This window comes from Neopelma chrysocephalum, unplaced genomic scaffold (genome assembly GCF_003984885.1).
Source record: "Neopelma chrysocephalum unplaced genomic scaffold, ASM398488v2 Primary Assembly neopelma1_180, whole genome shotgun sequence".
Lineage (NCBI taxonomy): Eukaryota > Metazoa > Chordata > Aves > Passeriformes > Pipridae > Neopelma > Neopelma chrysocephalum.
In genome coordinates, this window is record NW_020897842.1 from 2,045,786 (window position 1) to 2,072,172 (window position 26,387).

At 67.2% G+C, this 26,387-nt stretch overlaps 3 protein-coding genes across 4 annotated transcripts in view; 1 reads left to right on the forward strand and 2 right to left on the reverse strand.

Annotated features, from left to right (window-relative positions):
* ESPN (espin) overlaps positions 1-10,153 on the forward strand; it is an 11,475-nt gene extending 1,322 nt beyond the window's left edge. Inside the window, exons 2-14 of the mRNA XM_027702114.1 lie at positions 5-212; positions 973-1,166; positions 3,369-3,555; positions 3,647-3,829; positions 3,910-4,041; positions 4,143-4,362; positions 4,435-4,712; positions 6,240-6,401; positions 6,479-6,653; positions 6,941-6,967; positions 8,136-8,281; positions 8,370-8,666; positions 8,882-10,153. Of these exons, the coding sequence (XP_027557915.1) occupies positions 5-212; positions 973-1,166; positions 3,369-3,555; positions 3,647-3,829; positions 3,910-4,041; positions 4,143-4,362; positions 4,435-4,712; positions 6,240-6,401; positions 6,479-6,653; positions 6,941-6,967; positions 8,136-8,281; positions 8,370-8,666; positions 8,882-10,153 (3,481 nt within the window). The remainder of the gene's footprint in view (positions 1-4; positions 213-972; positions 1,167-3,368; positions 3,556-3,646; positions 3,830-3,909; positions 4,042-4,142; positions 4,363-4,434; positions 4,713-6,239; positions 6,402-6,478; positions 6,654-6,940; positions 6,968-8,135; positions 8,282-8,369; positions 8,667-8,881) is intronic.
* A 1,514-nt stretch (positions 10,154-11,667) lies between these two features.
* Positions 11,668-15,215, reverse strand: TNFRSF25 (TNF receptor superfamily member 25). Its single transcript, XM_027702115.1, has 8 exons — positions 15,183-15,215; positions 14,118-14,357; positions 13,609-13,804; positions 13,377-13,505; positions 13,149-13,301; positions 12,987-13,071; positions 12,828-12,892; positions 11,668-12,744 (listed from the first exon to the last, which is right to left on the reverse strand). Exons 1-8 carry the CDS (start codon positions 15,213-15,215, stop codon positions 12,134-12,136), a joined length of 1,512 nt encoding a protein of 503 aa, XP_027557916.1. The 3' UTR covers positions 11,668-12,133.
* A 137-nt stretch (positions 15,216-15,352) lies between these two features.
* PLEKHG5 (pleckstrin homology and RhoGEF domain containing G5) lies at positions 15,353-25,099 on the reverse strand. 2 transcript variants are annotated; one of them, XM_027702027.1, is made up of 20 exons: positions 25,034-25,099; positions 22,888-23,017; positions 22,629-22,731; positions 22,488-22,548; positions 22,291-22,382; positions 22,078-22,214; positions 21,853-22,001; positions 20,092-20,277; positions 19,752-19,922; positions 19,584-19,679; positions 19,452-19,502; positions 19,192-19,341; positions 19,006-19,116; positions 18,789-18,938; positions 18,577-18,714; positions 18,258-18,377; positions 18,024-18,156; positions 17,617-17,953; positions 16,755-17,543; positions 15,353-16,648 (listed from the first exon to the last, which is right to left on the reverse strand). In XM_027702027.1, exons 2-20 carry the CDS (start codon positions 22,928-22,930, stop codon positions 16,639-16,641), a joined length of 3,027 nt encoding a protein of 1,008 aa, XP_027557828.1. In that variant the 5' UTR covers positions 22,931-23,017; positions 25,034-25,099; the 3' UTR covers positions 15,353-16,638. The 2 variants fall into 2 exon arrangements, with proteins under 2 accessions (XP_027557828.1, XP_027557829.1); XM_027702028.1 differs by lacking the exon at positions 15,353-16,648 and having other exon boundaries at positions 16,751-17,543; positions 17,617-17,756; positions 17,838-17,953.
* Positions 25,100-26,387: the final 1,288 nt, after the last annotated feature.

Here is a 26,387-nt window from a genome sequence, read left to right on the forward strand (position 1 = left end):
GGCCGGGGCTGCGGGACGCCCTGGGCGCCTCCCCCGCGCACCACGCCGCCCGCGCCGGCCGCCTCGCCTGCCTCCGGTACCTGGCGGCCGAGGCCGCGCTCCGCGGGGACGCGCGGGCGCGCAACGGGGCCACGCCGGCCCACGACGCCGCCGCCACCGGCAACCTCGCCTGTCTCCAGTGGCTGCTCACGCAGGGGGGCTGCGGCGTGCAGGTGCGAGCGGGGTCGCGGGGGGCGGCGGGGGGCGGCCGGGGAGACGTTCCGCGGTTCCGCGTGGGTAGCGGCGGCTGCGGGGAGACGGCCGCGCGTGGTGCCCCCAGCTCTGCACGGGCACGGCCCTGCCGGACGGCCCGGCGGCATCCGACGGACCCGGAGAGCCCCCGGCATCCAGGGGGTGCTCAGCCCCGAGGGCAGCGCAGATTCCCCGGGGCTGCCGCCCCCTCCCGGGGTTACACAACGGCGGCCCGGGGCGGTAAGCGGCTTGCCCCGGGGCCGGCCGAGAGTTAACGACATGTGACGGCCGGAGGAAGAGCGGGCGGCGGCGGGGTTGGGAGCGGGGATTAAACGAGAAGGACGGGGTCAGCAAGCATCGGCGACCTCCTGGCCAGGGGCCAGCTCTGCCCGCGCCCCACCGAGCGTGGAGGGCGGACGGGTCGGCGGCACAGCGGGGCTCGGCGGCGACTTGCCTGCGGGCAGGGGCTCCGCCGCCGGCAGAACAAGGAGGGCTTTGTGCCGCACTCGCTGTGTACAGACGCAGGCCCTGATGGAGGGCAGACACGCTGGTCCCTTGGTCCCTCCAATGCCCTGTGCCCCCACTCTGGCACTGCTCCATCCTGGCCAGCCCACCCTTCCGAGACCAGCTCCTGGCTGAGGGATGCCCCACAGCTGCCCGCTGTGCCCAGCCCCACATACACTCCCTTGCTGGAGGTGCTTGGGTCCCTGGTGCCCACAGCCATCCTGCTTCCTCCTGCAGGACACAGACAACTCCGGTGCCACCATCCTACACCTGGCAGCCCGCTTCGGTCACCATGAGGTGATCGACTGGCTCCTCCGCTTCGGAGGCAGTGACCCCATGGCAGCCACCAACACAGGAGCACTGCCCGTCCACTACGCCGCGGCCAAAGGGGATTTCCCTTCCCTGCGACTCCTCTTGGGACACTGCCCCAGGTAACAGCCCCCACTGCTGCTAGCGACAAGGGCTCTGCTGGAGGCTTGGCACTCACCTTCAGGAGAGGGGCTAGTGGGAGACTGGGGTACCCACTGCTGCCCCATCCCTCCCTCCAGCCGCTGGGCAGGGTGCCAGCACTGGGGATGAATGCTGCAGCCGCCCACATCCTCCAGCTCCAAGGGCAATGCGGCCGAGTTATCAGGCCGGGCAGTCAGCTGCACCTTCTTTATGGCCCAGAAAGAAAGGGTGAGGAGAAGAGCGGCGAGCGCTGGCAGAAATATTGCTACCGGCCACTGAGTCGGCTTCTGGGCCCCTGGCGCAGGGCGATAACACAGCCGCCTTTGTCTGCCTGCTGTTATGTAAATGGATTAGGCTGCCCGCCGAGGAGAGGCTGCTCCCGCACGAGACAACCTTTCCGCATGCCCAGGGCCCCGGGCATTGCTGGACGTGGCAGCCCCACTCAGACGGCTTCACTACGGCAGCATCTCTGCTTTGGCTCCTGAGCAGTATCTGGAGCCAAGCTGGTCCTCTGGGCTACGAGGCACAGCAGCCCATTGGACCCGTGGTGCCAGGCCTGGCTACGAGGCTGCAGCAGGTGATTAGGTGGCCCCTAATCCGATTTCCTACAGTGGGCAGAGGCCACTAGAAATAACCCACAGACCTGGCCAAAATGGAGCCGGGGGGATGCGCTGTTGCTCCATGCTGTCCCTGGCAGGCTCCAGGGCTGCAGATGAAAGGGGTTGCACAGCTTCCCCACATCCAGGGTGCTCCAGAGGCAACAGAGTTGAACCAGGGTTCAGCACCCCTCTGTCCCTGGGTACCCCAGACTCCCTCATCCCTTCCAGGCAGGGCCACAGAGCCCATCGAGGGATCCCTACATCCCATGGCACTCAGTGGCCAGAGCTGCCCCAGCCCCAGCCTTGGCTCTTTATCCCCTTGCCCCAGGTGTGCCAGCTTAGCCCTGAGCACCTCTGGGATTAACTCTTGCAGCCCCAGCCCAGCCAATGCTCCCGCTCGGTGCTCGCTGTGTCAGCCCCGGTGTGGCGCAGTGCTGGCGTTGGCTTTCACACTTCTTGTCAGGGTTCCTTCATTGCTGTCACCGCCTTCCCCCTGAATTATTTAGGGCTGGCCCTGCTCCCTGTGCCTGCCCAGAGGCTCCATTACAGCTGCGAAATCCAATCCCCAGTGCCGCCGCAGGATGCTGGCGCTCCCAGCCCACCTTCACACCAGCCCAGAGGGTCTCTGGCAGCCGGTGGCCCAGCATGGGGTCTCAGCCATCTGGCAAAGCAGTTTACTGGTGCTGCCCAATTGGCTTAACCCCTTCCCAATTAGTGGGAAAAGCCAATCAGGGACTGACTGTGTGCCTGTGCTCCCACTGTCCCTTGCACCCCAGACTGCCACCACCCCAGCCTCATCCCCAGTCCCTGCTTGGGGAGAACCCAGTGGTGTGCCAGCCCAGCACTACTGAACTGTGGCATGGCACGGCATGGCATGGCATGGCACAGCACAGTGGGAAGGTAGCGCTGGCCACAGCCTGTCTCACAGTTACAGGGATCAATTATTAAGGGCCTGCGATCGTTGTGATAACAGACCAGAGTATTTATTGCTCTTCCTTTTTTAAATATTCAACAGGTTTTTTTATGGAGCACTTAATAAAACAGCTTCCTGCAGGGTGGGGAGGCAGGATGTAGGATGTGGGATGTAGATGCAGGATACAGGGCGATGGGATGTGGGATGCAGGGTAAGGGATTTGGGATGCGGGAGTCGGGCTGTGCGATTCAGGCTGCGCAATTTGGGACAAGGGACTGCCAGTGCAGTGGGGCTGCCAGGGGGCAGCAGGGCTGGGCAGCACCGTGGTGCAGGTTGGCCTTTCCCCACCAGCTCCACGGCCGGTGCTGCCTAAGCTGCTTACTCTAAAATACGACTAAATTGCAGTGTCCAAAAACAGCCGGAGGAAGGAGCTTAGCCTAAGCAGGCTGATTAACTTAGTGACCTCCCGCTGCAGCTGCAGCCGCCGTCACAGCATGGGGACCCACGGGGAACCGCCCGAGCACTGCCCTGCCTGCCCCCAGCTGTGCCTCCTGTACCCTCCGTGTCCCTTGTGTCCCACGTGTTCCCATGTCCCTGCATCCTGCACCCCCCCGTCCCAGCGCTGCCGATGTCAGTGGCCACAGGTGACGGGCGCTGTGCCCCGTTTGCAGCACGCTGAGTGCCCAGACCAAGACGGGGGCTACCCCGCTGTACCTCGCCTGCCAGGAAGGCCACCTGGAGATCATCCAGTACCTGGTGCAGGATTGTGGGGCTGACCCCCACGCGCGCGCCCACGATGGCATGACCCCGCTGCACGCCGCTGCCCAGATGGGCCACAACACTGTCATCGTGTGGCTGGTAAGCGCTGCCGGGGCGCGGCACGGCGGCACGTTGTGGTGGCACGGCGTGGGGCTCACCACACAAGCGCTCAGCCCGCCTGCCCACGCAGATGAGCTTCACGACGGTGAGTCTGTCGGAGCGGGACGCTGAGGGGGCCACAGCCATGCACTTTGCTGCCAGCCGTGGCCACGCCAAGGTGCTGAGCTGGCTGCTGCTGCACGGCGGGGAGATCACCACGGACAGCTGGGGTGGCACGCCGCTGCACGACGCTGCCGAGAACGGCGAGCTGGAGGTGGGTGCTGGTGGCCAGTGGGATGTCAGGGCAAGGGGGGGCTTCCCACCGGCCCTGTCATGCCCCCCCACTCTCCCCAGTGCTGCCAGATCCTGGTGGTGAACGGTGCCGACCTCAGCATCCGTGACCAGGATGGCTACACGGCGGCCGACCTCGCCGACTACAATGGCCACAGCCACTGCGCCCAGTACCTGCGCACCGTGGAGAACATGGTATGGCAGCACCCAGGGCCGAGAGTGTGGGAAGCACACGGGGAGCACACAGGGCCCCGCTGCCCCTGCCCTGCTGCCTGACCCCAGGGCTGTGCCAGCAGAGCGTGGAGCACCGCGTGCTGTCGCGAGACCCCTCAGCAGATGGGGAGTGCCGGCAGCCCGACTCGGGCATGTCATCGCCCAACACCACGGCATCGGCGCCCCAGGCGCGCTTCGAGGTGGGCTCCCCTGCCAGCACCCTCTCCAACTACGACTCCTGCCACTCCAGCCAGTCCAGCACCGGGGAGAAGAGGGGCGGCCCCCCCGGGGCCCCTGCCGCCCGTGAGTGCGGGGCCGGAGGGCGCGGGGCGGGGGGCGTGGGACCAGCCCCCCCTGACCCCCTGCCCTGCGCAGGGGTGCCTGAGCCGGCGCTGGCGGACATGCAGGCGTACATGGACATGCTGGACCCTGAGACGCGGCCGCGGGGCCGGGGCCCAGCAGGCGAGGGCCCCCCTCCGCCGCCACCCCCTGACTTCCCCCCACCACCTCCCCCACCCCCCACCACCCGGCCACCCCCCCCACCTCCTGGCTACCCTGCACCCGCACCCCCCACCGCCCCCCACACTGCTGACATCTACGTGCGGGCCAAGAACAACCTGCGGCACGTGGAGAGCCAGGCGCTGCGCCGAGAGGTACGGCCCCGTGCACGGTGTGCCCTGCACCGTGTCCCATGCACAGCTCGGGGGGGGACATGCCACCAGGCACCCATCCTCTCTGAGGAGCTGTTGCCTGCACCGGGAGGGGACAGTCTCAGCTAAAGGCCACATGCCTGCGACACTGGCACACACACTGGGGGGCCTGGGGTGCAACCAGCAGCAAGGGAGCCAGCGAGGCTTTGGTGGCTCTGTGGCACTGGGCAGCCCCATTCAAACACTGTGCTGGCCGGAGCACCTGGCAGCACCGTGCCATGGCAGCCGCGCCCATGCAGCCCCGGCAGTGCCACCAGCACCACGCCGAGCTGGGCGTGGGCAGCGGCGCGGGCGGTAACCCGAGCGGTCGGCTCCAGTGTCACCCGCGCCACAGGTGTCGGGTGGCACAGCCAGTGCTGCCAGGAGCTGAGAAGGCTCAGCCAGGCGTGCACAGGTAAGAGGGGTGCAGCCCCCATGGCGGGCTGGGGGTCATAGGGATGCAGTAGGCTCAGGGTTGCTCTGACCCCCTACCATGGTTCTCACCACCCCACCGGGGATGGGATTCCTGTGCACGGCCACAGCCCCATGGCCAGGGCACTGGCAAAGCCCAGCAGCTCAGGGGATGGGGAATATGGGGTGGGGGGCTCAGTGGAGCAGTGTGTGCCACGTGCATGGGGGACTCGGGATTCCATAGTGCTCATTGTGCACAGCCCTGGCTCCTCAGCGCTTACCAGGGTAATGGGCTGTCCTGGGGAGGTGCAGGCGTGTGCCAGAGCAGTGCCAGAGCAGTGTGGGTTCTCCACACAATGGGGCTGGATGGCACGGACCCTTGTGCTAGACCGGGGCTGGGGCTGCTGGAGTGGGAGCCGGGCTTGGCACAGCGCCCATGGCAGCTGGAGCAGGAAACACCAAGCTGGCACTTGTTGACTTAGCTGGGGCTGGCAGCGGCAGCAAGCACCTGGGCTCGCCGTGAAAATGCCATGGGTGGAGGTGGCTCATGGGGAAATGCAGATAGTGGGGCCCCCGGCAAGGGGAGCAGGGCCGCGCTGCTGTGGCACCCCAAACCCAGGGAACAGGCACGGCCCCCTGCAGTGCCGGCACTCGGCAGCAGCACGACCCGCAAAGCCGCTGTGGAATGCAGCGGGGTGAGCCGAGGCTGCACTGCCTGAGAGCCCTGTTCAGAGGGAAGTTTGGAAACGGGCCCCAGCCCCGCGCGGGATAAGCTCCCGGTAATCCGCGGGGCTGAGGCTCCGCACTCCTGTTCCCAGGGGGTTATCCCAGGGGAGGCTCAGCCAGGATTCTGGGCACAGGCTAAGGGGTCACAGTGCCAGGCACTGATGCCACACACTGTCACCGTGGCATGCAGCGCCGGTACAGCCGTGTGCAGAGCAGACCCTGGGCACGCATCTGCCCTCCCCACCAGCCCTGCATCTGCCCCACAGCCACTGCTGGCACAGCCCTGCTCCGCCACGGCTCTGCCCCATGGTCACAGCCAGGCACAGCAGTGCTGAGGTGTGCTCCCCGTTGCAGCTGGCATCGCGTGACACCAGTCCCGAGGGTCTGCGCAGGGCTGACTCCAGCAGGCGATCGAGGAATTTCGGCAAACAGCCGAGCACCGGTGACTACTACAAGCACCTGGGGCACGTTGCGGCCGAGCAGCCCGGCCCCCGTCGAATGGCGCACAGCGAAGAGGTGAGCCCTGTGCCACGAGCCCGTGCACGGCTCACTGGCACCGGCGCCACGCGACGCCCGCCTGTGCTTTCCCCCAGGCATCCCCCATCTCGGCGGACACCATGCGCAACGGGGAGGGCAAGCCCAGTGCCGAGCTGCCACCCCCACCGCCACCCCCACCACTGCCCGACAACGCCTGCCCGACGCCCCCACCGCCACCCCCGCAGGCCGAGACCCCCGCCGGCCCCCGCCGCTCCTCCTCCTCCACAGGAAGTAAGTGGCGGGGTCAGGAGTGGGCACGGGGAGTGATCTCGGGCACTGTCCCATTGGCTGCACCGTGGCACCAGCCACCTTGGCACATCTCCTCCTGTGGCACTCTGGCCGTGTGGCTCCTGATGGCCTTTCTGTCCTTCTCTCCTCCGGTGTCGGCGCGGGGGCCCTCACGCCCGCTCGCCCCTTCCTGCTCTCACTGCTGGCCGCTTCTCTTCTCTCTTGTCTCGCGGTGGCCAAATCCTTCCTCTGCCACGTGCCCTGCGCCGCCTCTCTGCTTCTCTCCCTAGGAGGAAAGGCGCTCAGGCAGATGAAGAGTAAGTACCGCGGCCCCGCGCTCCTCCCTGCTCAGGGGGTGCCCTGGAGCGGGGCACAGCCAGAGGGGCCTGGCCTGGCACTGTCCCGTGCTGCAGCCACAGGACATTGACGGCTGCTGGGGCCAGTGACTGCCCGCAGCCCTCCTGCTGCCAAACCCTCTCTGCGCGTCGGTGGCCAGCGGTGCCACGCGGGAGGCCGGCGCTGGCGCGGGGCTGCCGAAGCCACCGGGCAGGGCTGGCAGGGCCGGGCAGGCAGCCGGGGCCCCACGGCCCCCGCGGCCCCGCACACAGAGGGCCTTTGTTTGCGCTCAGCCGGCCAGCGTGACCCCGCCACGTGAGCGCACCGGCCGCTCCCCCGCTGCTGACCACAGCCGGCGGGCTTGGCCATCGCTCGGCACCCGCTTTATTAGCGCCGGCTCCTGGGGCCGGGGGGTTTCAGCCGGCGCTGGATGGCAGCGTGCGTGCCCCGCTGGGCCCTCAGCACCCGCAGCCCTCTGGCCCCGGCGTGGTGCAGCCGAGCGGGGCGAGCTGCGGGCACCGGCTGCGGGGAAGGGGCTTTGCCTTGGCACGGCACCATGGGCTGCTAGGGACGCACGCATGGCTGGCACAGACGGTGGGTGCTCGCAGTGCGGGTGGCACGAGCAGTGGCATGAGCATCCTCAGGGTGCTGGTGCCACGCAGCCCTTCGGGCTCCAGGCTGGCAGTGGGGCTGTCTTGGGCTGCCGGTGCGTCGCTGCTGGGGGCTGCAGGGGAGCGTAGGGGCTGTTCTGCAGTGCCAGGGGTGGCACTCGGGGCTGGGGCTGTGCTGGGGCTGCAGGAGCTGGGTGTTGGTGTGCTGGGGTGCTGCTCCAGCAGGGTGCCATGGACACAGTAAGCTGGTGTTGGAGTGCTGGTCTTATGGGTCTGGGGAGCTAGGATGACAGGCTGTTGAGTGCTGGGGGGCTGCTCCAGTGGGGTCCCATGGACCCAGGAGTTGGATGACATGGAGCTGTTCCTATGGGCTCGGTGATCTGGGTGTCGAGACGCTGCTCAACGAGGTCCCAGGGGCTCCTGGATGGTGGGGGGGCAAACACCCCTCCACCCCTGTGCCCTGAAAACAGATAGGGGATTCAGGGGGACGGTAGCTGCTGCTGGCAGGGCACTTACTGCTCATTCTGCCTCCTCTTAGGCACGAAGTCCTTCAACATGATGTCCCCCACCGGTGACAACTCAGAGCTGCTGGCCGAGATCAAGGCTGGGAAGAGCCTCAAGCCGACTCCACAGAGTAAAGGTTTCACCACTGTCTTCTCCGGCAGCGGCCAGGCAGGGGCCAACGTAGGTGGTGAGGGGGGCCTGGGGAGCCAGTGGCACGGTGCCGCACAGCATGGCAAGTGCCCACCACCCTCCCTCCCTCCTTCCACAGGCAGAGTCGCCAGTGTCCTCCCCATCACCCACCAGGACGCCCACCCCACCAGCCACCCCCGAGGCTGCCGGGCCACCACGTTGCCTGGCAGGGGGCTCGCCAGAGCCGGTGCTAAACGGGAGCTCACCAGTGCCAGCAGCAGGTGCTGGGGCAGCAGTGGAGGTAGAGGCGCTGGTGCCGAGCCAGGACGAGCAGGGCCGGCCCATTCCCGAGTGGAAGCGGCAGGTGATGGTGCGCAAGCTGCAGCTCCGCATGCAGGAGGAAGAGGAGCAGCGGCGCAAGGTAGGGGGGTCCCACGTGCTGCGGCGGCAAGCGCGGCGTGGGCATGGCCCAAGCAGCTCAGGACCTGGTGAAATGGTGTGTGTGGCTTCGCCTCCAGCTCTGGGGTCTGGGGGGGACCGCCCCACCTGCATGCAGGGGCATCACACCTGGGGATGCCACACATGGTGGTGGTGGCACGAAGCGCATGTGGCACAGCCTCAAGAGCCCCTTTGCCCTCTTTCCCGCCGCAGCCCGGGAGCCAGTCACCGCCGCTGTGCCGGCGCGGGCCACCTGCCCGCGGGGGCACGCCAGGACCTGCCGGGCAGCTGACGCGGGAGGAGGACATGCGGCACCTGGAGAGGCAGCTGGGGAGCCTGCGGGTGATGCACGAGGTGCAGCCAAGGCAGCCGCTGCCGGGGCGGCCAGAGGAGGAGCTGCCACCATTTGTGCCACGGTCCGCCACCCCGCCACCCCGGCATTTTGCCCTCGCCCGTGAGGACGTGCCTGCCCACAGCAGCCAGTCCCCCACGCTGCCGAGGAGCATGGCCGTGCCACCGGCCACTCTGAGAGGCCAGGAGGGCCCTGGCACAGGGGGGGCAGGGGGCAGCCCCGGCGCCCGGCACGATGCTCGGCGTGAGATCCTGGGCTGCGGCGTCTCTGTCCGCAGCCTCAAGGCCAACTACGAGGGGCCGGGGGGGCCCCCCCAACCCCTCCCCAGGGTCACCAAGCGCAAGAGGGTGCAGCCGCCTGGCAGCACCCGCCAACCCATCCTGGAGGAGGAGTACGGGGATGGGGCATTGCGGCGGAGCAGACCAGCACTGCCAGAGCCGAGCAGCCCACGCAAACACACCAAGGGGTGCAAAGAGCGTGCCGTCTTCCTCTTCCTGGAGCACTGGAAGAAGCGGGCACTTGCGGCAGTGCCTGGGGAGGAGCGGCCGCGGCGGCCAGGGAGGCGGCGGCCGGCGGCAGGGCGGCTGCTGGCCCGCTGGAGGAGCGTCGCCCGCCGAGTGCCGGGGCGTCAGATCCGGCGGCTGAGCCGCACCACGGTGCTGTACTGGCCCCAGCACTTCCTGCCCCACGTCGGTGGCTCGCCCATGCCCCACGACAGCCTCCCACTCGACCTCTTCATGCTGGGCTACTTCCAGCTGCTGGAGATGCCACTCAGCCCCGAGGAGCGGCGCTTCCGTCACCTCCTCTGCTATGAGATGTTCGACCGCCTGGGCAGCCACAGCTGGCACCGCGTCCGCCGTTTCCACCGCACTGTGCTGGAGCAGGTCGAGGCTGGCCACCGCCACTGGCTTGATGGCTTTGAGGACCTTGTGCAGGAGTTTTTTGGGGATAACCCTGTGGCAGCAGCAGAGAGCCTGCCAGAACCACCCCCGGTGGCCCCAGAAGGGCAGGTGGCAGCAGTGCCGGTGCTGGTGCCAGAGCTGGGCGAGTTCAGCGAGGAGGATGTCTGCCGCTTCATCGACCGCAGCTTCTCCTTTTGGAAGGAGAAGGAGGCAGAGATGTCTGACACCTGAGCCCAGCAGGATGCTGTGGGCTGTACCAGCGGTGTGGCATGGGTGGGAGGAGCAGGCTCAGGGGGCAGCTGTGAGCAGCAGGACCTGGTGCCCGGGTGTGCTCAGCTGCCTCTGTGGCTCTGGCGGTGCCGTGGTGCAGCTCGGCTTGGCGGAGGGCCGGGTGTTGTTCTGCGCGGCCCCGGGCCGAGGTTGCGGTGTGCTGCTTGCCGTGGCTGTGTGTTGTGTGGGAGATGCAGCAGCGGGGCTGCGCTCCCCTCTGGTGTGGCGTTTGTGGTGCTGGGGCAGTGTGGGCCCCCGCGTGTCGTGCAATAAAGCTGTGGTGTGCTGCAAGGGCTGGCCACGCCACACGCTCCTTCCTCCTCCCCGCGCCGGTGGAGGGCAGGCAGCGAGGGCCGCGTCGGCGAGCTGCGTGCTGGCCAACCCCACCAGCACCGTGCCAGGAGTGTGGCTCAGCCCAGCTGCCAGAAGGACGTGATGTCACGCACCAGGACGATGCTGTGGCCCCATGGTACCGGTAGCGAGGGTGGGCTCCCAGCAGTGCCAGTAACACAGCTGTCTATTGCAGGAGAAGGAGGAGGAGGCGCGTCTGGCCAGCATGCCAGCCTGGAGGAGGGACATCCTGCGTAAGAAGCTGGAGGAAGAGAGGTGAGCTGGGGCCGGGGGATGTCGCACCCACTGGTCACTCCTGCAGCTCTGCTAACCCCGCTCTTCCCTTTGCTTTCACAGGGAGCAGAAACGGTGAGTGCCGCAAGCCCCTTCCCTGGGCGGGTGGGCACGGTGGCTCCGGCGGCTCTGGTGACCGTGGCGCCCCGTGCCCTCCACTGCTGAGCAGGAAAGAGCAGGAGAAGCTGAAGCGGGAGGAGGAGGAGAAGGAGAAGGAGCAGTCGGAAAAGCTAAGGACTCTTGGGTACGATGAGACAAAGCTGGCGCCCTGGCAGCGACAGATCATCCTCAAGAAGGGGGACATAGCCAAGCACTAGCCACGCCACGCCTGGCTCTTCGCGGCGGGAGGAGGCCAGCAGGTCCCCCCACGGACCACGATATGCCTCGGCACCCTCCTCCCGCCATGGATGGCCACATATCCCAACCCAGAGGAGCCCCCACCACCTCCCCAGGCACCCGTAGTCCCCATCCCACTGTCGCCAGCCCACCACCACCCTGTGCTGCCCTTTGCAAAGTGAGTTGCCGTGGGGTAGGGCACGCGGCTCCTTGTGCGCTGCCCAGCTCGGCCGCTGTGGCTGGGCTCGCCGTGCTGCCCAGCTCCCCGCACTCCCCACTGGCACTGCTCGCTGTTGCAGCACGCTCAGCCCCACTCCTGCCCCTCCAGAGCCGCTCGAGGCTGGCTCCCGGCTCATCTCCACTCAGACCACCTGCCTTTCCAGCAATTAAAACTATAAATCTCGCCAGCAGTGCCCCTCGCCTTCCTGGGGCTGCCCACACCACCCCTGCCCCAATACCACGCTTGCCCACTGCGCTGCCCCCCTCGTCCACAGCACCACAATCATCCCCATCACCCACACCACCTGCACCTCTGCCAGCACACGCATCGCCCGTCACCTGTGGTGGCCACGTCACCAGTGGTGGCCCTGAGGTCAGCAGTGCCTCGGTGCCCTGCTGGTGCAGCCCTGCGAGGAAGAGAGGGGGCTGGCCGATGGAAAACACGCCACTTTATTGGGGTGAGCGCAGGCACGCCCGGCAGCGGGCAGCCTTGAGAACTGTCCCATGGGTTTACAGTGGGCTCGGTGCCCCCTCGTCCCGCGAGTGGCCAGGCAGCCGACCTGCTGGGGCGTGGGGTCCCTCCTAGCTCTGGGAGCAGGGGGACATAAATAGAGGGGGCCAGTGGGTAGGAAGGGGACATAAAAGTGACATAAAATGTCTACACGGCATAAGTAACAATACTTAGGGGTATGGCACGGCAGAGGCGCCCGGTGAGGTGTGAAGGTGCCAGGACCTCCCTGTGCCATGGGGTGATGCTGGGGGCTAGGGCCCCGCTGGCAGGCTCTGGCGCAGTGCCTCGGCACAGCCGGCCAGCTCCATGCGCTCCAGCGCAGCAAAGACGCGGTCCAGCGTGGCGCTGGTCTGCTGGCACCAGCGCTTCAGCATCTCGTACTGCTGGTCACGGATGTGGGCCACCTCCAGCTCCACCAGCTCAATCTCCGCCTCCCGCAGCTCCAGCATCCGCATGAACTCCTTCCAACGCCGTACTGGCACTGCGTCGATGACAGCGTAGAGCTGGCTGCCCTGCAGCAGGGCACTGCGGGGCTCCGGGGGGGCAGAGGGCTCCCCCTCCTCGCTGGGCCGCTCACACAGCAGGGCCTGGTGCTTGGGGCTCTGCCTCACCGTGGCAGTGGCACGATCTGTCCCCTGTGGGGAGCACGGCTGGGTCCAGCACAGGCTGTTCCACCCCGGGACACTGAACTGGCACCACGGTGCGGCCACAGCCCCAGCCATGGAGGTGCCTGCCTGTGCCGTGGGCAGGGGACCGGGTGCCAGGGCATCGTGCCGGAGCCTCTTCCTCTTGCGGTAGATGGCAAGGGCACCCAGGAAGAGGGGCCCGGTGAGTCCCAGCAGAATGTACTCCAGACCAGAGTCTGCGAGGAGGAGCAGGAGTGTTCCCATCAACCATCCGGCACGACGACCCCACACCACCACCCCCAGCCCCATCACCCCGTACCTTGGCCACTGCTGCTGCTGCCACACACTTGCTGGCACTCTTTGCTGCACGTGTCCAGGGTGCTCCTGCAAGGAGAGGGGAGCCATGGGCACCATGCTGTGCCATGCCACAGGCCCCACACCTGTCCCCAGCTGGGACACAGTGAGGGTCAGTGCTTACGTGGGGCACGGCCGGCACTCGTCGCCCTCCGTGTAGAAGTCAGGCTTGCAGCTGCTGTCACAGAGTGTGTCCTCAGTCCCTGAGCCTGGAGAGAGGGTGGGCATGAGGGAGGGTGGCACAGCCAGAGGTGGCACAGCCAGTGGGTCGGCCGGCAGCACTCACAGGGCCGCTGGATGAGGCGCCCAGTGCAGGGCTGGCACTTCCGACATGAGAACTCGCTGCAGCTCGGTTCAAAGCAGGCACGGAAGTATCCGGGCTCACAGCCACAGGCGACGTTGCTGGTGGCTGAGCAGTTGCTCAGAACACTCTGGAAAGCTGCAGAAAGCAGGCAGTGAGTGGCACAGCACTGCGCTGCATGGCACAGCATGGCACGGTGTGATCCCAGCTCACCTTGTCGGTCACACTCATAGCAAGCCTGGCACTCTGTCAAGGTGTTGGGCTGGGAGCGGAAGGTGCCGATGGGACAGGGATTGCAAACACGTTCGTCACGGCTTGTGCAGGGCTTGTGCAGGTATGTCCCTGCAGGGACAGCGGAGTGACAGGAAGCATGGCCACATGGGGTAACACACCTTCTGTTGCCACAGTGTGCCATGCCACGCCACACGGGCCAGGCAGTGCTCACCTGCAGGACACTGGCGACAGCACTGGTGAGTACTCTCGATCCAGTTCATGCCAGCAGGGCAGGGGCGTCTGGTGGCATGTCTGCGCAGGCGGGTGAGTGACTGCACCAGGACCCGCTGTCCTCGCAGCTCGGTGTGGTTCTGCCACCCCGGGGGCTGTGATTCGCTGGCTGCCAGCCCCAGCACTGCCAGGATCACCTGTGGGCAAAGAGAGAGCAGGGCTGCGGGCAGCCAGGGTGCCCCAGGAGCTGTGGACCCGAGGGGGATGGCCCTCACACCGTGCTCCACTCCCAGCCACGTATGATGGGCTACTGGAGCCAGAGCCAGGTCCAGTACCACGTGGACACCAGTGCCTGTGCAGGGCAGAATGGCTGGATTGGTGCCCCTGAGCTGCGCGGGTGTGCTGCCCCAGGGCAGGGAATGCCCCGTGGCAGCCCCTGTGTGCTGCCTTTCCCGCCCTACAAGAGCAACCCACTTCCTGCTGGCCCTGCGGGGGCCACCCTGCCACAACCTGTGCCCAGATGGCTGCTGTCAGGTGCCCCCGTGTGCTCTGCAAAGGGTGCTTCCAGGCTGGCTGGGGAGTGGTGCCGGGAAGCTCGACCGCCTGTGGCGACAGGAGCCCTGCCGTGTCCCCGGGGATGGGGACGGGGGAGTCGGGCGCACTGCTGCTGGTGCCATGGATCGCAGGTCCGGGGAGGCGTCGGCAGCCAGGCGCGGGGGGGGTTAACTCTGCCAGCTTTAACTTTCCTGGGGTTTATCTCCCTCGCAGAGGAGGTGATTTCCGCCCCGAGAGGAAGCCGTGCCTGGCTCACGCTCTCCCCGATGCTATCGCGCCCTGTGTGCGCGTCCCAAAGTAGGTCACGGCTTCCCCGCGGGGTGCCAGGTGCTACCCGCAGGGCAGCCCCGCTGCCCAGGCAGCCCCGGTGGGGGCGGCGAGGAGGTGCCCGCGCTGACACCCCTTCCACGGGCAGGGCAGGGGCCAGGGAGGGCCGCGGCGGTGGCAGTGTGGGCAGGGAACCAGGGGATTCCTCGCCGGGGGCTGGATTTCCCAGCCGTGATGGCCCCGATTACGGCAGCTGAATCATTTTCTGCTAAACCCGCCGCCACCGGCGGATTGGAAACCGCGCAGTGCCGCCAGCGCAGAGCAGGGCGGCTGCCGCAGCCCCGGCTGCCAGCGGCACGTCTGAGTCAGCGCCGAGGCACGGCCCTGCCGGCACGCCCTGCCTGCAGCCCCCTGCATCCCCCTGTACCCCCCTGCAGCCCCCTGCACCCCCCTGCAGCCCCCTGCACCCCCCTGCACCCCCCTGCAGCCCCCTGCAGCCCCCTGCCCAGCGCGGGGAGCAGGGCCCGGCGGGCAGGGGAGCGGTGGGCGCAGAGCAGGGGCGGGCACGCCTGGGGCTTCGGGGTGGGCGCGGACACCGCTCCCCACCGCCAGCGCTGCTCCTGCCCACAGCGCGGCCTCTGCTCCCCAGTGCCGGGACAGCCACTCCCCAGCCCCGAGGGCAGCCCCGCCGCCGGCAGCGTGACCTGCACCCGCAGGCTGTGGGCACAGCCAGTCCTCGTGGCACTGCCCTACCTGCAGCCCCGTGACTGAGCCCACGCTCTCCATGACCGCACTGTGTCCGTGCCTGCGATCTTCATGGCTGTGCCGTGCCCGTGGCCCCTGTAGCCATGCCTGTGGCCCCTGTAGCCATGCCCGTGGCCCCTGTAGCCATGCCCGTGGCCCCTGTAGCCGTGCCACACCGCGGGTGCTTCGGTGCAGCAGAGACCAGTCCCAGATGTTAGCCAGAGGGGCAAGCGTGTTTGGCACGTTTGACACTGGAGTCACTCCACCTTCCTCCCTCCCTCCTCCAGACCCATTTCAGCTGTGGCCCTGGGGCACCCCACAGCTGGTGTCAGGGCTCCATGGGACCCGCGTGTCGGCACACTCACCCAAGCCACCCCAGGGCAGCAACACTTCATCCTTGTGGTCGATGTGGCTGGTTCATGCCAGGGCAGTGAGGGGACCGGGGTGGCGGGCGCAGGTGGGCGTCAGGGCAGCTCAGTGCCCAGGCAGGGTGCCCCGGCACCCCATGGCCACCGCCAGCAGCACGCGACGCGTGGTGAGTGAGCGCCAGCCCTCCCCACACAGGCTTTTACACCCGACCGCAGCAGGAGGAAATGCTTTTTTGGAAATGAGTCCAGGGGATATGAAACCACATGACAGGAGTGCCGCCGCCCTCCCTCACCCGCTGGCACAAACCCAGGGTAGCGGGGGTTGGTGGGGGGGATGTACAGCATGCAGGGAGCAGCGCTGACCCCCACCCCAGGGCTCCATCTCCATCCTGAGCCCTGGAACAGGAGGCTGAAACTGGCCCCAGTCCCCTCTTCGCCTGCCCCCATGGGGCTCCCTCAGCTGTGCCTCACCCACCCCAGTGCTGCCCAGCCCTGGGTGCTGCTGTGGCTGAAGGAGAGGCGAGGCGGGCGCGAGCGTGTACCAGCTGGGTTTATTGCTCAGCTGGGACGTGGAGTGCAGCCTGGCATGGGGGGGCTCCCACCACAACTCTCATACTCTGGCCTTGGGCACTGCCACCTACTGCCACCACACAGGGCAAACCCACCCCAGCCCCGCACTGTCCCCTCCTGCCACCAGCCCCAGCCTCCTCCCTGCACCGCCTGCAGCACCATGCCCCTGGCACTGCATCCCTCTCAGCATCTTCCCCACTCACCATTGCCGACATTGTCATCCCTTCGTCGCCCACAGGAGCTGCCCCACAGCCCCCCGCAGCCCCCCACGGCCCCAGGGCCCCCTGCCCAACAACCCGTGTCTCTGTGGACGAGGGTCCAGCACAAGCCATGTGCCATGTCCAGCCCCGCACTGCCGTGCCCAGAGCACGTCCTCGCCAAGGCGACTGGTCTGCATCCCCATCCGTGTCCCCACCAGCGTGGCATCCCAGTGCTCGCTCTGCCCAGCCCTGGCATTACGCTATGGTTAGAAGCAGGAGCAGCTCCTCGGTGCATCTGCGCGTCTGTGCTTTCCATGCCAGCGGCTCTCAGACCTCCCTGCAAGGCACAGAGTGGGGAGAGATGCCCTCAGTGCTGGGACCCGGACCCGGGGAGCCCCCAGGAGGGCCAGAGCACCCCTTGGGAACAGGCAGCATGTGCTTACGAGGCCGTCAGCGTGGAGTTGAGCATCAGCGTGGCGTGGATCCGGTACAGCTGCGCCAGCGTCAGCTTGCGGTGCCGTGCCGACTGCGGGTCCGAGAGGGTCCGGTGGGCAGGAGGGGGGGGGTCACGCCTGAGCTCCCCTGGGACAGAGGTTGGGCTCTCCACTGGCTCCTCAGGCTCCGAGAGCTCGGATGTGGAGCTGCCACTGCTGCCAGAGGCAGCTGGGGGCACAGGGGCTTGGTTAGTCTGGGGAGAGCCAGCAGAGAGGTCAGAGAGGCTGCGGCTCTGGCTTAAGGGGCCTGGGGAAGTGGGGGACAGGAGCTGTGGCAGGCTGGCCTCTGACTTGGACTTAAGCACCCTGGCCGGGCAGGGCAGGAGCTGCACTGGGGTGCGGCGGCGCAGCCGGGGCGAGGGGGGCCGTGGGGCTGGGGGGGCCAGGGAGGGCTCCCGCCCCTCCTCAGCCACCCCCTCTGGCTGCTGGGCGAAGTCCCGCAGGGAGGCAGGTGAGAGCGTGCCATAGGCACTGTCGATGGAGGACGAGCGGCAGCCGCCAGCCGGGGAGGCCATGCCATGGGGCAGGGGCACAGGCAGGACGCCTGCAGGCAGCTCCTGGGTGGGGGTCTCGGTGGAGGTGTCCGCAGAGGTGCCGGTGCTGATGGAGGTGCTGGTGCCAACGGAGGAGCTGTCTGAGGTCGATCTGAAGGGTCCCGTGTCCCAGTCTGGGGAGGAGAGCTCATCACCGCCGTCTGCTGCCACCATGGCGAGCGTCTCAGTGGAACCGTCAGAGGGGCTGCAGGAGCAGGAGGGTGAGGAGGGGGCTGTGCCAGGCCAGGGGTGTGCAGGGCCCCCCTCCCGTTCCCTACCACTGCTGTGAGTCTGGGCTGGCACTGCTGCGGCGCAGGATGGTAGGTGAACTGGCAGCTGAGGTGCCGCTCCCGCCGTCCTCCTCCTCCTCCTCCTCCTCTTCCATGCACCGGCGCTGCCGCAGCTGCTGCAGCAGGTTCTGGGAAAGGGGAGGCATCAGCGAGGAGCAGGTTGTGCACAGGGCACCTGCAGGTCCCCTGCGCAGCCCCGTGCCCCTCACCTGGGCATTGCGCACCGCCTCGACCCAGCTGCGGCACAAGGACTGCCCGCTGGCCTGGAAGGTGTAGGCAGCCACAGCGCTCCCCAGCTCGTTCAGGTAGATGAGAAGGAAGGAGCCTGTGGGCAGAGGCTGTCAGCCACGTCAGGGACCCCCTCTGCAGACTCCCTTGCCCCTAGTGCTGCTCACCTGGGTCCCTGAGCTCTCGGCAGACAACCTTGTCCACCAGCAAGGGCTGCCGGACCACCTTGGTGCGCTCAGCCTTCTTTAGGGGCTTGGTGATGAGGAAGAGGTCAGTGAAGAGGAAACAGTAGACGTCCATCTGGGAGTGAGAGTGGGGCCGTGGTTGCTGGTTGGCACAGTGAGTGAGGGCAGGTGGGCAGGGGCCGCAGCCGAGGCCCCCCCGTCCCCTGCAGTCCTCACCTTGCTGTCTTTACCTTCCCGCATGCGCAGGCTGCCCTCGAGGAGGAGCTGCCGGGTGTCCTCTGGGGAGGTGCCGGGGATGGGGGCTGTCAGGTCCAGCCGCAGGAATTCCTTCAGTAGCTGCCGGGAGCCACCAGCATCAGCATGGGGTGCATGGGATAACATGGCATAGGGTGGCACGGCATGATATAGCATGGGGTGGCTCGGCATGAAGTGACATAGGATTGGCACAGCAGTGTGGCAGAGGGTGGCATTGAGTGGCATAGCGTGGCATGGCATGACATGGCAGAGGATGGCAGCTCCACCACGCCCAGCCTACCTTGTCCACCTCATCTGTGCTGCCCTCCACCACCTCGTAGGTGTCGATGCGGCTGAGGATGGTGGCCAGGCGCTGCCGCTCCTGCCGCTGGCGCATCCGCGAGTTGACGTCGTTGATGAAGCGCTCCACAGAGCTGATCTGCAGAGGGGTTGGCAGCGGGTTTGAGGGGCTGGGGGGACCAACCCTGTTGCCCTCCACCCCCGTACCCTCACCATGGTGGTAATGGCGTCACGGGCACGTGGGTCATCTGTCTTCTTCAGCACGGACTTGAGGAGCAGCGGGTACTTGGTGAGGCGTTGGTGGGGCTTCACCAGCATGTCGCTCAGCTTCAGACGGCTGCACTGCTCGTGCTTTTCGGCCCACTGTGGCATGCAGGTGTCAGTGCCAGCACTGCCCCGGTCCCGGCCCCGGTCCCCACTCTCCCCTTACCGTCACATAGGTGCGGAAGAGCTCGCTGTCCCGCAGCAGTGCCCGCATGTACTCCATGCATCCCTCCTCCTCCATGCAGTACCGCACGTAGGGCTTGAAGAGGGACCCGAACTGAGAGGTGCAGAGGGGTCACCATGGGGCACAGCACGGCATTGCCCTCCACAATGGCATGGGGTCCCCACTCACCGTCTTGAAGCCATTGAGGAAGTCAATGGGGTCGAGCAGTGCCCCGGTCCGTCGTGCCTTGGCCAGCACCGGGGCCATGACGCTGCGCCACAGCTCGCAGTGCAGCCGGATGATCTCCCCAATGTTGCTGAAGAGCCGCTCGACATCCACCTGTGGGGGTGAGGTGGGCAGTGCTGGGGGACGGCACCCGCATCTCGCAGCATTGCCAGGCCAAGGAGCCACCCCCAACACCCCTGGCCCCCACAAGCCTCTCTGCTCACCTCACAGAGCAGCCCTGATTCCTGCAGGTTCAGCAGGCAGCAGAGGAAGAGCTGTGGGGAGAGAGCGGGGAGCTGGTGGGCTGCAGCCGTGGCCCCTGGCCCCAGCAGGGCGCAGCGTCCACCAGCACTCACATCGGTGATGACTCTGAGCTTGCGGATGTAGGTGGCCTCGGTGTGCAGTAGCTCCCAGATGGCTTCCTGCTGGTGGCACTGCCGGCGTGACAGGGCCTGCCAGGCTGAGCGTCAGCACCGTGCCAGGGCTGAGCAGAGCCCCCACGGCCTCCCAGCCCCCAGCCCTACCTCTGCTCCCTGGATGATCTGCTGCCAGCTGTCCTCCAGTGCCAGCCCAGCCTCATCCCCATCCTCCTCCCAGGAGTCGCGGTCAAAGCGGAGCTGGGGCGGCAGCTTGGGCAGCCCGAAGGTGCCGTAGGCGTGCAGCCTGTTCGCCAGCTGCTCCAGCTTCTCAGTCTCCTGAAGCAGGGGGCAGAGCGGCTGGGCAGAGGCCGGTGGGCATGTGCCACAGACCCCTTTGCCCAGCCTGTGGAACTAGGAGGCTCGAGCCCCAGGGGACCCCTCCCAGCTCCCCAGCACAGCCGCAGGCAGCCCCTGTGCCCCCTCGCTGTGCCTGCGTCCCACCTACCCGCCCGAAGGAGCCCACGCTGGTGCCAGAGCCGAAGAAGCCGCTGAAGCGGCTGGCAGCGCGGTTCTTCCAGGTGTCGGTGCCATTGGTGGGCAGGGAGCTGCCGATGTGCAGGGCCAGCTCAGGGCTGGGAATGCTGGTGTCCCCCAGGAACTCCGTCATGTTCTTCCTCCGCCGGCTAAGAGCCTGCAGCAGGGACAGTCAGTGCCCCAGGGTCAGCGCTCAGCAGCCTGGCCATGGCACTGGGATGGGGACAGTGGCGTGGCACAGCGTGACGCTCCAGCAGGGCTGACCTCGAGCACCGTGGGGCAGACACCCGGACGGCAGCCCTGGGCAGTGCGTCCTCCGGCCACGCTCCCCTGCCCGCACTGACCTGCCTACCTGCATCCCGGGGGTGCAGGGCCCCGGGGGTGCAGGACCCCGGGTGCTGCCTGGCCTAGCCCACCCGGCCATGGGCAAGTGGTCCCAGCAGCACGGGGGCTCACGACATCCCGAGGGTCACAGACCCAGCCAAGCCGCCTGTCCGGCCGTGCTCCCGGCTCCGACGGCAGAGCCGGGGCCGGGCAGGCTGTGGCCGGGCTCCTCCGAAACAAAAGGAGGTGGGGCCAGAGCCGAAAACCTAATTTCCCTCCTCGCAGATAAGCTACCAGAGCTGAACAATTCACCGGCGGAGATCAAAGCCCCCCAGCCGGTCGCAAGAGCTGGGTCACAGCCAAGTGGCTCCCTCCACCCCGGGCACCGCTGCACCGGCTGCTCCCCGCGTGTCTCTGGGCTGTGCCGGAACGCGGCCGCTGCCATCTCCTTACCGTGGCACAAAGGGCAGCAGGGCCGGGGCTCCCTGCCTGCCACCGAGCCCTGGGAAGCGGCACGGTGCTGCCACCACCGCCGGCACAGCCCCACACCCTGCCACGTCCCCGGACCCAGGCAGGAAAAGCCGCCACAGGCACTGTGCCCCTTACTCACTGTGCTGCCACGTCCCCAGGAGCCCCGGCCGCCGCCAGCCCCATCGCCCTGGTGCGGCTCAGCACCCGCCTGCCCCCGGGAAGGCGGTCGGGACTGAGAGCCCTGCAGGGGTGGCTGGTTGCCCACTGGCCCCCCTGCCCTGCCAGGGCTGTGCCGGTCCCGCAGCCAGGCATCATAGTGCTGGACACGGGTGGCCACCAGCCCCGGCCACACAGCCAGCTTGCCACCCTCAGGGCCTGCTGGCACAGAAGTGAGCACCGTGTCTCCCTGACCAGCCCCTGCAGAGCTGCTCCCCACGGGCCCAACACTCTGCTCCCACAGCGGCTGTGCCCAGCCCGGCCCCACGCCTTATCTGGGGACAGGGTCCATGGGGCAGGACTGAGCTGTGCTCAGCAGCTGCCAGGAACCGTGAGAGGAGGGCCAGCAGCCAAGGGCGAGTCCTGGGGCCAGGGCGAGTCCCAGGGCCGGGGTGGCACCAAGTGGCAGCCACTGCTGGGGCCCCCGGGGTTCCTATTTCCCTTAGCTTTGGTGGCATCCTGTACCTGGCACAGCCACAGGGCTGGTGCCACTGCTTGAGATGCTACGCTACTGTGGCACAGCCAGCACAGCACAGTCAGGAGGCAAAGTGACTGTTGGGGTCTCCAGCAGGATCTTCAGCCACACCCCATGAGGCCATCAAGCAGACACCACGCTGCTGTCCCATGACCCATCTTCCCAAAAAGAATGGCTACAGGGGGATCACACACCCTTCCATCCCCTCCCCAATTCCTCCTTCCCAGAGCTGGCACTGGCACTCACCAGGCTGTCAGTGCCCTCTCGGCACCCTGGCAGTGGCTCCAGGACTGGCCCGAGGACTGCAGCGGTGCTGGCAGGGTGCAGGATGGGCAGGCTGGCCGACCTGGCGTCCCGCACTGCCTGCTCCACCTTCAACTCATCCCCAGGCTTGGCTGTGGGAGCATCAGGTTGTCAGTGTCCCCTGGGAACCCTGAGGCAGCTGAGCCTTCTGCCGGGCCCCCGCCGCACCTTTCACCCGCAGGTAGTGCCCCCCGAAGCGGAACGCCTCGAACTGCAGGGACAGGGGGGTGTGGGACTGGTCCAGGTAGATGTCCACCTTGCCCAGCTCGATCGCCTTCCTCTCGAACACCGGCAGCAGCACCTCCCTGCAGGACACGAGCCCCACGTCTGTCTCTGCATCTGCCCCCACACTGTCCCCGTGCCTGTCCCCAGCAAACTCACCCCAGCGACTTCTTCTTCACAGCCGGCACAATCTCTGCCTCCATGTCGACGCTAAGGTCGAACTTCAGGGTGAAGCACTCCTTGCTAGGGTCCTGGGGGGAGGCAGGAGCTACTTACCCAGGGGTCTCTCCCTCCCACCCACCAGGGCCATGCTGCTGCCCTGCCAAGTGCCCCGGGGAGAGGGGCTGGTGCCTCACGTCTGTGTGCCTGCGCCAAGCCTTCTTTTTGGGCAGCTTCAGTGCCGAGCTCCTGCGTTCCCTGTGGGCACAGGGAGGGCAGAGTTACGGGGACGCTGTGGGCTGGGGCCACACAGGGGACATGCCAGGCCGGGGGCTCACCCTCTGCTCTCTGCTGGACCTTCCTCTTCCTCCTCCACATCGGAGGCAGGGCTGGTGCGTGGGGGGCACGAGCGCGTTGACATGTTGCGGGCCAGGATGGAGCCTGCAAACGGACATTGAGCCGGGCTGTGACACCTCCCCAACCCCGTGCTGCATCCTGCTGCATCCCACTCCCACCCTGTGCATTCCATCACTCCCACCCCTGCGCTGCACCCCTGCCGTGGAGCTGTGGGAGCAGCTGCTGCTCGGCCCAGCTCACCTTGCGGGGGCAGGTCGAAGCGGATGTGGCCGTCGAAGTGCATGGCGCCATGGAGGCGGCCGTCACAGACCTCACACAGGCTGAGGGGGCCGCTGCGGCTCAGCTGCCGGCACTCCACGTGGTGGCATTCCTGGGGGGACACGCGTGTGTCAGGCAGCACCTGCCCAGGGCCACCAGCTGTGGCGTGCTGGCAGCACCATGAGCAGCTGGGTCCCCTCTCCCAACCCCAACTGCTGCTGGCACACTGCTCACGGGGAATGCTGAGGCCAGAGCGGGACACAGCCACGAGACAGTGGGTTCTGCAGGACATGGTGATGACACGGGGCCTTCTGCACCACAGATTCCCCTCCTCGCTCCACTGCTATGAGCAGAGACCCTGAGACAGCTGCACATGCTGAGGCTTGGACAGGGAGCCGGGGGACGGCCACCTGTGCCCATGGCACTCACACCTCACCAGTGGCTTGGGAGACCGCCCTGGCACCCCCCAGCCCCTTTGTGCTGATGAGAGCCGTGTCCCCGTGGCAGGACGGAGGAAGCGAGCGTCTGCGGCCGAACAATGCTCGAAGCCGGCGCGTTTCCTCCGATTGTGTGCGGCCGCGGCCGTGGCCCCGGCCCCACCGGGCATTCACAGCGGGTTATTTTTAAACCCTCGGCTGGGCCCCCAGCACAGTGCATGGCCTGTGACCTCCGGCCAGCGCCCACCTCACTGGGGGCTCCAGCTGGCTCCGCTCCAGGGGACTGTGGTGCCATCAGCCACTGCCAGCAAGCCCTGCTGCACCGCTGACATCCCCGGCCCCGTGTGGGACCCCCTTCGCCGCTCTGCACGCAGAGGGTTGCAAGGGGCTGCTGGGAGGAGCCGGCCCTGCCCGGGCTTGCCTGCAGTGCACTGTGCTGCTGCGGGGAGGAAGCACCCGTGCAGCTCCAGCCGCCCCCACTTCCTGCCCTCCTTCCTCCCAGTGCTGCTGAGGTCAGAGCTGACGTGCTCCCACCACCCGCGTGCTCTCCAAGGGCCCGTCGGCCCCTCTGCAGCAGCCACTGCCACGGCACCCACCAGTGCCCTATCCCAGGCCACAAGACAGCCCCAGGACACCCTGTGCCCCCAACCCTCCTCCTCTGCCACCATGTGCCTCACACCACTGTGGCCATCATGACACCTGCATGCGAGAGCACGGCCACAGCTGGTGCTCACTCAGTGGGCTCCCCTGGGACCCTTGGCAGCCGCTCCACAGGTACTCAATGCTCCTCATCCACTCTGTGCCAGCAGCTCATCCCTGGGCTCAACCCCCCAGGAGGGGCCAGGCAGGATGGCCAAGCCTCTCTGCCCACCCCAGGGATCAGTTCCTGGTCCGAGCCCTGCCACGGTCCCAGCACACGACAGCTTTGCCACCCCTCAGCAAGCACCTCACAAAGAGAGGGGGATCAAGATCCAGCACCCTGCCACAGCAGAACAAGCCCCCAGACTGACCAGCCCACCCACCAAACCCCCACTACCTGCCAGGCGCCGTCAGGGGTCTCTGGTGGCAGTGGCGGGGTGGCCTCAGTGGGTTGATCCCAGCAGTCCCAGCTGCACCACTGGGCAACCACAGCCCAGTGCCACGTGTGCCCCAGCAGCACTGGCCCTGCCACCCCAGCATGCAAACAGAGCACCGTGGCACTGGCCCTGCCACCCCAGCATGCAAACAGAGCACCGTGGCACACCCTTGGCGTGCCTGGGCTGTCCTGCCTGCTACACTGGAGACACCGCCTGCAGCCCCACACAGAAACCCCTGGGACCCGCCTGGGAGCCAGGGTGTGGGTCCGGCCCAGCCCTGCACAGCCAGTGGGAGAGAACGGACACTAAATCCACCCTGGATTCACATTAGTGAGCAGGGGAGCAGATGGGCTGGGGCGTATTAGCTCCGATCACGCCAGCTTGGGGAAATGGCAAATCGCTGCCACGCCGTTAAACGCCAGCCCGACCGTGACACCAGCAAGGGATGCACACCCAGCACGGGCTGGGGCACACAGCACGCCAGGGGCTGCCCACCCAGGGCAGGGGCCCTTCAGGGACCGGCAGGTTGGGCAGAGCCATCCACTGCCCCTTCTCACCCACAAGACCGACGCCAGGAGGCAGCTGCCGGCGCTGCCCCCGCCCTGCAGGACCCACCTTGGCTGCCCTCCTCTCACCGGCGCAGTTGGGGTTCTGGCAGCGCAGCACTGTCTCCTCTGCTGGGCACGGCTCGTCTGTGGAGAGAGAGGATCAGAGCCTGGGTGCCGTGAGAGCCACCCGCCGGGGCCATGCTGAGACCCCCACAAACACAAACCCTGGGTTTAAGAGCTTGGCAAAGCACACAGGCTCAGCTGAAGCTGGTCTTGCCCACTCCTGCCCACCCCTGCCTGTCCCACAGCCCATCCAGAAGGATGAAGCCCTGTGCCCAAGAGCCAGTGCTGCATCCCTGCCGAGGGAAGGCACCGTGTGCTCCACAGAGTCAGAATCCAGCACCTCTTGCCCGGCACCCCAAGGCACAGGATGAGGACACAGACCTGCCCCAGCTCCCCCGGGGCTGGCACGGCCTGGGGCTGCAGCAGGAACACTAAATCTGCTGCTGACAGTCCCCAACGGGGCTTAGTAGCCACTTTAAGCTTTGACAGTTAAATCGGCCTTAGGGACAAATCCTATTTTGAAGGCTTTTGTTATGTGTCGGATCTAATCGTTTAAAAATAACGGACTGCTTGCGGCAGACGAGCAGTACGGACACCCTCTGGCAGGGCAGCCCCACTGCGGGCAGGGATGCACGGCTGGGAAGCTGCCTGTTGGGGAGGGAGCCGATGCCGGGGATGTGGAGAGACCAGGTGGCACGGCTGTACCAGGTGCCACGGCTGTACCAGCACAGGGGCTTCCCTGCCACGCCATTCCCCTCTCCCGCATCCTTCCTGCCAACAAAAACAGCATCCGTGCCAGCCCGAGAGGGCCATGGCCAAGGCCAGGGTTAGACTCAGTCTGCGGGTTAAAATGCCTTTTGAGGCAGCACCGAAAAAGCTGCCACTTCTGTCTGGAGAGGGGGAAGCAACTGGTTGCTCCAGCTCCCATCCCGGAGTGATCCCGGGGCTGCCGTGGCACCGCGGGCGCTGCTGGATGACGGCGCGGAAGCAGCCGGGCAAGGCTGGGTCCGTGTCCGCCCGGGAGCCGGGGCCGGAGCTGGGCCGGGAACGGGAGCGGGGAACAGGAGCCGGGAGCAGGAGCCGGGACCCGGTCCGGGCGCTGCCCCCGCGGCGGGAGCACAATGCCGGCTCTGTGTGCGCGGCCGCCCCGCAGCGCTCCCGGGCTGGGCCGGCCCCCGCCCCCCGCCGCTGCCGTTTCACTTGACCTATCGGGAATAATAACGGAAGCAAATAAGAAATTCTTTCATGCACCCGAGGGAAAGTTTTCCAAACTCACCGCAAGCCTCGAGGCCGCCCGCAGCGGTGCCCGGGACCGGCCCCGCACCGGAGCCGCCGGCGCGGCCGGAGCCGCGTGGCCG